The 9579-nt window shown below is 40.5% G+C and overlaps 3 protein-coding genes across 3 annotated transcripts; 1 reads left to right on the top strand and 2 right to left on the bottom strand.

The window, feature by feature from the left end:
* The first annotated feature begins 4332 nt into the window (after positions 1-4332).
* LOC133003067 (olfactory receptor 11A1-like) lies at positions 4333-5295 on the top strand. The gene has a single exon (XM_061072654.1). The coding sequence runs from the start codon at positions 4348-4350 to the stop codon at positions 5293-5295; it is 948 nt and encodes a 315-aa protein (XP_060928637.1). The 5' UTR covers positions 4333-4347.
* A 738-nt stretch (positions 5296-6033) lies between these two features.
* LOC133003065 (olfactory receptor 8U3-like) lies at positions 6034-6789 on the bottom strand. Its single transcript, XM_061072653.1, has 2 exons — positions 6778-6789; positions 6034-6663 (listed from the first exon to the last, which is right to left on the bottom strand). The coding sequence occupies exons 1-2, from the start codon at positions 6787-6789 to the stop codon at positions 6034-6036; spliced, it is 642 nt and encodes a 213-aa protein (XP_060928636.1).
* A 1229-nt stretch (positions 6790-8018) lies between these two features.
* Positions 8019-8945, bottom strand: LOC133003064 (olfactory receptor 4E2-like). Its single transcript, XM_061072652.1, has one exon. It carries the CDS (start codon positions 8943-8945, stop codon positions 8019-8021), a length of 927 nt encoding a protein of 308 aa, XP_060928635.1.
* Between the last annotated feature and the right edge of the window lie 634 nt (positions 8946-9579).

Genomic DNA, 9579 nt, shown 5'->3' with positions numbered 1-9579 from the left:
GTCAGTGGGAAAAAACAAGTTCTTTTCTCACGTCCTCATTAATTTTGCAGTTTAATGTCTGTGTGGTCAAATGTATTGATACTACAAAAATGTGTTATGTACAAATATTTTGTTTCATAAAGAGTGAGAATGTTTTTTCTTCTTGATGTTTGTGTCTAAAGTCAACGACACGTTTGACTGGAACCACGTGAAAAACAAGAAGCAAAATCCACCTTGTAGTCTGGGACACGTTTACTTATTAATAAGTCATGTGCTAATTATTAAAAAAATACATGAATAATTAGATGTCAATAAACATTTTATAATTATTGATCATAATAAATCAAAAAAGTGAAAATTCAAAAGACGCTCAGTTTCAGAATCAGAAGTTTATGCAACAGTAAACATTTCTCTGCCGTCAGCACCTGCACCCCCCACCTGGCCGCGCTGCTCCACTTCTCCTTCGGGGGCTTGTTTTGAAGTGAAAGAGCAGTTTCAATATGAGCAGTGTTCCTATTATGTTGAGAATATTTTTATCTTTATAATTTCTAACATGTCAGTCGCTGTTCAACCCCGTACATCACAACGGACTGAAAATGACTAAAATCCGTAACCTCCTCCTGCACTTCACACAACACCCATGCTTATTGTTAACAGTTTGACTCTAGATATTTGCACAATATTAAATATAAAAGGATAATGAATATATTTATCTCGTGGTTCTTGTGGTTTTGTGTTTGTATGTGTGTGTGTGGGGGGGAGAGGGAGGGGGGGCTTCCAGCCCTTCATGTGATCCAGGTGGATACTGGCTAGTTGCTGTGGCCAGTTATTTGACCCTAACCCTAAGTGAAGGGGTCAAAGGTGACGTCAGTTGTTTTCTGAGCCAATAGATATCAGTGCAGAGCTTAAAGGTTGACTTTAAGCTCTGCACTGAGTCGTGTCATCTGCAGAAGTTCTCTGATGACACGGCCATTGTGGGGTGTGTTGAGGGCGGGGGGGAGGCTGAGTACAGGGACCTGGTTGACCACTTTGTGAAGTGGTGTGGGGAGAACCGCATGCAGCTCAACGTGGCGAAGACGAGGGAGATGGTGGTGGACTTCAGGAGGAACAAGCCCCTGCCCTCTCCTGTCTGCATCGGTGGGACGGATGTGGAGGTGGTGTCTGCATACAAGGACCTGGGGGTCACACTGGACAATAAACTGGACTGGTCCACCAACACACAGGCCGTCTACAAGAAGGGCCTGAGCCGGCTTTACTTCCTGAGGAGGCTCGGGTCCTTCCACGTCTGCAACAAGATGCTGCAGATGTTCTACCAGTCTGTTGTGGCGAGCACCATCTTCTCTGCTGTGGTGTCCTGGGGTGCGGGCATCAAGGCAAAGGACGCCAACAGACTGAGGAAACTCATCAGGAAAGCAGAGTCTGTGGTTGGCTCTAAGCTGGTCACCCTGGAGGAGGTGGTGGAGGACAGGATGCTGGCAAAACTGCTGGCAATCATGGACCATCCCTCTCACCCCCCCCACAAAACCCTGGACAAGCTAAGGAGCAGCTTCAGTCACAGACTCATTCAACCCCCCCACAGCTCTAAGGAACGATACAGGAAGTCGTTCCTCCCAACCGCAATAAGACTGTTCAACTCCTCCCCCTCTGTCAGAGCCACCATCACAGAACTGCACTAAACCTGTCTCCTGCTCTGTGGACCTGTACAACCGCTCCATATACACTTACTGCACATCATATGTGATATGTGTTCATATAAACCATATTGATTTTATATATCATTTTATACTATAATATTGTCTTTTGCACACTCTGTCTACATATTCTTACACTCATAGTATATTATATTATCTATTGTATAGTCAAATACTTATATTTATACCTCTACTATATATCATTTATTATATCATACTCTCTGTATATTCTTTGTATATATAAGTCGATATACACATATTTATACATGTGTACATGTTATTATTATTATTATATTTACTATTATTATATATATACTGTTGCTGCCATTATTACTATATACTGCTATTATATTGGTATAATCACTATCATATATAAATATATATTATGTTATATTATATACTATATATACTGTACTATTGTTATATACTGTCTAACAATAACATTACCATCATATCATCAGTACTATTACCATCATCTTGCCACTGCACCTTATCTACCTATTTATTCAAATATACCGGCTGCTATGACGACTTAATTTCCCTTCGGGGATAAATAAAGTAATCTATCTATCTATCTATTGTTGGGACATGGTTTTTGTGCAAAAAGGCAGGCCTCTCTTTCAAACCTGTATTAGAAGTCAAAACCTGAAAGCACATGTCCTTTGTCTCGAGAAAGCCGCATGTGCTGGAGTGAACTCATCTCCCAGAGTGCAACGTGTTCTCTTTGTCCTGAGAAGGTCAAATAACTCCGTCTCCCAGGAGGCTACAGGTTCCTTTTGTTTCAGCAAAGTCCCACCTAGGTGCCAAGAGCCACCCAAGATCAACTCCAATTGGTCACTCTGGTCATATGACCTGGGGGTCACTGGGCCTATTTAAGACCAGGCCTCCCCAAACTCTCTCTCTTTCTCCAATCCCTCGGAGGGCCGAAGGCTGCTCCAGCAGCGCTCTTCTCCACCGACCACCACTGAGGACAGCAGGCTGCGGGCCTTTCCTCCTGCATCAGCGAGTGGAGGAACCGGATTCCTTCATCTCAAATCTTCTCTATCCAACAACCGGAGGTCAAAGGTCGAGCTTCCAGCTCATCTTCTCGAGAAAACCTCCACGCATCTCAAGCTTCTTCTAAACTCCTTGCAGCGACTCGGTGTCCTGCAGGTAAGAACTAAAGATTCAATAAGCAACTGAACTGCACAGCTCAACAGAACCGTGGAAGCAGAGACCACACGAACCAGAGACTTCAAAAGCCAGAACTGCTACCCGAACTGCACAGCAACTTTCTCCCTGTCCTTGGACTGGTAACATCTGGGATTAATAATTTAATAATTCTTGTCCTGTCATTAATGTTGCATAAGTGAAGTTTGCCAACCTCTACACTGTCAAGAACTCTATAAACCTTAACTGTTCACTATATAATCTTTAATAGTAAATATTAAGATTTCTAAGTGAACTAGATCTAAATAAGACTGATCTTAATCAATAAATTGGCTATCTTTTCCCTTCTATGAAGGGTGGTGCCCCGCTTTTTTAATATTAATATTTTAAATATTAATGTTTTATTTTTCTATTTTTGATAACCAAATTTATTGAACGCCTAAAGGCACACCATCTTATGGTATCACTCCTAACCATTATTGCACAACACTATCTATCTATCTATCTATCTATCTATCTATCTATCTATCTATCTATCTATCTATCTATCTATCTATCTATCTATCTATCTATCTATCTATCTATCTATCTATCTATCTATCTATCTATCTATCTATCTATCTATCTATCTATCTATCTATCTATCTATCTATCTATCTATCTATCTATCTATCTATCTATCTATCTATCTATCTATCTATCTATCTATCTATCTATCTATCTATCTATCTATCTATCTATCTATCTATCTATCTATCTATCTATCTATCTATCTATACAATTACTGCACTCTGCAGTTTCTGTGTATATATTTCTGCAAACTTTTTCTAGATTCATGTAAGGTCACTGTGAACTTGACCTTTGACCTTTAACCTCTCGTTTCCTTCATTTTTTCCTCTTAAGGTTTAATGACATCAATGCTCGAAGGAGCACAACCTTAACATTAAAAAGAACTAGATACATGAATATGAATGAAAAATGACATAATAAAAGTCTTAATTAAACTATAACATATCATGTTTTTGCTTTTATATTTATTATTCCTTTTATTTATTTAGACCCTCTTCCTATTTAAGTTTCATTAATTTATTTTCATTTTTAAATTAATATATGAATTAGGTTTTTTTTCAGTATTTGTTTTCTCTTTCATAAATTTCTTGTGAACTTTGACCTGTGCAAATCAACAGAAAGTCGCCCCCCCCCCAACACACTTTGAATCACAGACTCCTCATTGGCTTAATGCAGCAGAAATACAAATTAATTAATGAATGATTTAATAAAAATAGAAACAAATTTGTGTTAAAATGAATGAATAACTTTAAAAACTGAAAATAATTCAATAGGGAATAATTGCAACAGTAGATTTATTTCCTTGTTGATTTTGGATTTGCCCCTTGTGGTCGTCCACAGCTCTGCGTCCACTGGTGGGTTTAAAAGCAGCAGGCGTGTTGAGTTTCAGACTGAACGCTGAGTCACACTCACACTGATGTGAGCATGACACTGAATTCTTCCTGTGATCTGTACCAAGATGCAAATCATGACAAACTCCACCCAGTTCTCATACTTCATCCTCGGTGCTTTCTTCAACTCTGGTCTGTTGAGATACTTGTTCTTCACGCTGGTCCTGTCCTTGTACTTGTTGATCCTTTGTGCCAACGTGCTGCTGATTGTAGTTATCTGTATGAACAGAAGTCTCCATGAACCTATGTACGTGTTCCTGTGCAGCCTGTTTGTAAATGAACTGTATGGCAGCACAGGGTTGTTTCCTCTCCTCCTGCTCCAGATTCTCTCAGACGTTCACACTGTTTCTCGTCCTCTCTGTTTCCTGCAGATCTTCTGTGTTTATACTTTTGGAAGTGTCGAATTTACTAATTTAGCCGTGATGTCTTATGACCGATACCTGGCCATCTGTTGTCCTCTGCAGTACAACACACGTATGACGTCTCAGAAAGTGGCCTTCCTCATTGCAGTTGTGTGGTTGCCTCCTTGTGCTGCTGTTTTTGTCACGACTTCTCTGACTTGGTCTTTACAGCTGTGTGGAAACATCATTAACAAAGTCTACTGTGATAACTACTCCATCATTAAACTGGCCTGTTATGATACCAGAGTCAATAACGTCTATGAACTTGTTGCTGTTTGTCTCACAGTCTGTGTTCCTGTGTCTGCGAGTCTTTACTTCTACGTGAGGATTCTAAAGGTTTGTTTCTCTGGTTGTAAACAGACGAGACAAAAGGCCGTCAGCACCTGCACCCCCCACCTGGCCTCGCTGCTCAACTTCTCCTTCGGGGTTTTCTTTGAAGTATTACAGAGCAGGTTCAATATGAGCACTTTACCTCATGTGTTGAGAATATTTTTATCTTTGTATTTCCTCACATGTCAGCCGCTCTTTAACTCCATCATGTACGGACTGAATCTGTCCAAAATCCGCCTGCTGTGTAAGACTCTGCTCTTCAGTCCCTCCAGCAAAAGTGTTTGAATAAAAGAGAATAAATGTCACTTCACATGTGTCAGTAATATCATTTGAGTTGATGTTGTATTAAAATGTAGGAAAATAAGTTTCAATGTGTTTGACTGTGACAAACAACGAATACGCTGTTTTATTTGTTTTCAGTGAAAAAATATTTATTTTTCTTTTTTTCTTTTTTTTTTCATTTCTAGAGACTTTGAGACTTTACTCAGATACTTTACTCAGAGACTTTACTCAGAGACTTTACTCAGATACTTTACTCAGATACTTTACTCAGAGACTTTACTCAGATACTTTACTCAGATACTTTACTCAGAGACTTTACTCAGAGACTTTACTCAGAGACTTTACTCAGAGACTTTACTCAGAGACTTTACTCAGATACTTTACTCAGAGACTTTACTCAGAGACTTTACTCAGAGACTTTACTCAGAGACTTTACTCAGAGACTTTACTCAGAGACTTTACTCAGATACTTTACTCAGATACTTTACTCAGAGACTTTACTCAGAGACTTTACTCAGATACTTTACTCAGAGACTTTACTCAGATACTTTACTCAGAGACTTTACTCAGAGACTTTACTCAGAGACTTTACTCAGATACTTTAGATGTAAAGATCTGCTTATTATTATTAGTGATATTTTATAACTAAAATCTGTTGCGTATTTAACAGATACACAGTCAGTGGCATTAGAACATTCAGTAGCATCCACTTGTTTTCTGTTGTTGGTCAAACTGATCCAATCATTTGAAGGAACTTTTCCACAAGGTACGAATCTTAGTCCTGTTCAGTCCGGACAGTAAAGGGTTGAAGAGCGGCAGACATGTTATAAAATACAAGGATAAACACATTATGAAACAAATTATGTTGTGTAAACTGTTCATATTAAACCTGCTCTGTAATATTTGAAAACAAGCCCCGAAGGAGAAGTTGAGGGGCGAGGCCAGGTGGGGGGTGCAGGTGCTGACGGCCTTTTGTCTCGTCTGCTTGGAACCAGAGAAACAAACCTTTAAAATCCTCATGTACGTGTAGAGGATTAAAACCAGAGGAAGGATGATGGAGATGAATGTGTAGACGAGTCCGTAGACGTTGTTGACTGTGGTGTCAGAACACGACAGTTTGACCACAGAGTAGTTTCCACAGTAAACTTTGTGAATGATGTTCCCACACAGCTGTAAAGGGGAAGTCAACGATATCAAAACAGCAATCGCAAGAAAAGGGAACAACCACGTTACAGCAATTAGCATCGTAACTGTTTGAGTTGTCATACGTGTGTTGTACTGCAGAGGACAACAGATGGCCAGGTATCGGTCATAAGACATCACAGCTAAATTAAAGAATTCCACACAAGCGTAAGAATAAACACAGAAGATCTGCAGATCCACTTGGATTCTTCATGAGAGATCACATTTTAAGAAGTAGAGAAAACCTCTGCTCATTACCAACAGGATTTAAATGATCTTTTTATCTTTGGATGGAGCTGAGACCGTTTTCCACATCTAGCAACATGAAGCATATTTATGCCTTTATTTCTATGGAACTGGATTAATGCACTTTAATCCATAGAAAGCAAGAGAGACTCATTCAGAGCTCTGCAGCTCGTTAACCAAGGAGGACCAGACCACACAGGCCTGACCTCCAGGTTCTCCTCCTCACACACGAGCTTCTGACCCAGTTCCACAGCTGCCTCTCTCAGAACACTGAGAACATCTGCATCTATCAGAGGTTCAAGCCCAAAGAAGATCTGAGATGCAAGCTGTGGATCTGATCGATATCAGAGAAGCTGGTTCAGGAAACGTCTTTAAAACATTTCTCTTTACTTCAGACTTTAACTAGATCTTACACTTTGATATTGTATTGCCTTTAGATGTAATTTTACATGTTCCTATGTTTCTTAATATCTCTTCTCTTCTCATTTGAATTGCATTTTAACATGCTTTTATTTCTTATCTCTACTGTACATAATGTATTTCTTGTATAAAAGGTTCTGTATTAATAAAGTTTTTTGGGATTAATCTACCAGGTGGTGAAGTACACGAATCATCTGATGTTCAAACAAAGTGTTTATTGTTTAACAACGTGATCGGTTCCCTGTGGAGTCATGAGCTGATTGCTCTCTGTGAGAAACTGCTCAGGGACACACCAGCTGCAGTGACCTTTGACCTGAGGGACCAGCCGAGTTCACTTTAATGATGTTTGGTTTCTTTGAGAAGTTCAGTGGCACTCACAATATTAGTTTCATCGGAGACATTTTCTCGTGTTGGTTCCATATTTCACTTGATCTGGTTCGTTTTGGTTTCACATTGTAATTTGGGGACTAAAGAATTGATATTGTGGTTTAAGCAAATCAAACAACCACATGTCGATCAAACAGGGTCTAGAAGCATCTTCTTACTTTCAATCCCCCCCGTGGCACAAAGGCATTGGTTTTATTTCTGGGCTCTTCAGCCAGTGTCAATTATCAATTCAATGCATCAGTGAAGTAAACATTTGGACCTTTATTGTGAAGTTAAGAGATCAAAGGACAAAAGAAGACATGAGGCCCTGAGCCGGATCCCGAGGAGCAGCGGATCCACAGCGCAAGGCTCCCAGACAGAAACTTTAGAAATGATATTTAGGTTCACTGGAAATAATTCCTCCTAACGGGAAGCTGTTTCCGTGGAAACAACTCTGTGACGTGGTGACACAAAGTGTAACTGTGGCTGTAGCTGGTGATGGACGAGAGCTTCTACACAGAGACTCTGTGACCTTCAAACAGACGTTTACACGGGATCCGCAGTTTTGACATTTGCATTTTAAACATGACGGGATTCAACAGAAACTGCAGCACCGAGAAATACAAGGACAAGATGAGTCTGAGCACTTTGGAAAGATTGCTCATATCAAACCTGCTCTGCATTATTTCAAACAAACAGCCGAAAGAGAAGTTGAGCAGCGACACCAGGTGGGGGGTGCAGGTACTGACGGCTTTCTGTCTCTGTTTGGAACCAGAGAAACAAACTTGAAGAATCTTTGTGTAGGAGAACAGGATCGGAAGCAGAGGAACTAAGACGGTTATAAAAATACCAAACAGTCCGTAGATGTTGTTCACTGTGGTGTCAGAACAAGCTAACTTCACAATCAGGTAGTTATGACAAATCAAACTGTCCAAGACGTTTCCACAAAGAGGCAAACGGATGGTTAACAATAAAGTAACTAAGAATTTCACATAGGAATAAACCCAGAGCACAATGATGAAGGTAACTGCTTTGTTCCACGTCATACGTGTGTTGTACTGCAGAGGACAACAGATGGCCAGATATCTGTCATACGACATCACGGCTAAATTACAAAACTCCACATTCGCATACGTGTATAAACAGAAGATCTGCAGGAAACAAAGAGGACGAGAAACAGTGTGAACGTCTGAGAGAATCTGGAGCAGGAGGAGAGGAAACAACCCTGTGCTGCCATACAGTTCATTTACAAACAGGCTGCACAGGAACACGTACATAGGTTCATGGAGACTTCTGTTCATACAAATAACTACAATCAGAGACGTGTTGGAAATCAGGATGAACATGTAAATCACTGCAGTCAACATGAAGAACAAGTATCTCAAAGCTCCCAAAGGTAAATACGCCTCAAGAACAAAGTAAGAGGAAGTTGAATTCATCGTGAGGAAATGATGAAACTTTTCATTCTCATCGTTTTGTTCAAAACAAACACTTGTTCAGAGACATAAAAATATATAATAATATAATATATATAAAGTTACTTTTTGTAGTTTTGTAAAAATTCAGAGAGAAACATGTCGTGTTAAGATATAAGACAACAAGTCCTTTGTTGGTCCAGAAGAAGAAGACATCACATGAGGAGCCTGCAGTGCTTGTGTGTCTGTGTCTCTCCTCTGAAGACGTCCATCACTTATGTCCATTTCATTACCACATGACTATTGACCGCTGATTGGCTGATACATGACCTGAGACTCCGCCTCCTCCTCCAGCGCCTCCCTGTGGCCAAACTTTTCATATCAAACCGTTTTACTGTTGAGTGAAAGCTTGAGTTCTGGAATCTGAACCTGTTCAAACCTGTGAACTCTTAAGTTCAGGGGCCCGACTTCAGGGGGGCCCCTGAAGCCCCTCTGTTAGAGACGGGACCCCTGAAGTCGGCCCCTCTGTTAGAGATGGGACCCCTGAAGTCAGCCCCCTCTGTTAGTGACGGGACCCCTGAAGTTGGGCCCCTCTGTTAGAGACGGGACCGCAGAAGTCAGCCCCTCTGTTAAAGACGGGACCCCTGAAGTCGGCCCC

Source organism: Limanda limanda, chromosome 6, assembly GCF_963576545.1.
Source record: "Limanda limanda chromosome 6, fLimLim1.1, whole genome shotgun sequence".
Lineage (NCBI taxonomy): Eukaryota > Metazoa > Chordata > Actinopteri > Pleuronectiformes > Pleuronectidae > Limanda > Limanda limanda.
Note: the sequence above shows the minus strand (reverse complement) of the source record. Positions and strands in the feature narration are given on the sequence as shown.

Excerpts from the sequence above, each read along its gene's own strand:
- LOC133003067 (XM_061072654.1), top strand. The coding sequence starts at position 4,348 with ATGCAAATCATGACAAACTCCACCCAGTTCTCATACTTCATCCTCGGT.
- LOC133003064 (XM_061072652.1), bottom strand. The coding sequence starts at position 8,945 with ATGAATTCAACTTCCTCTTACTTTGTTCTTGAGGCGTATTTACCTTTG.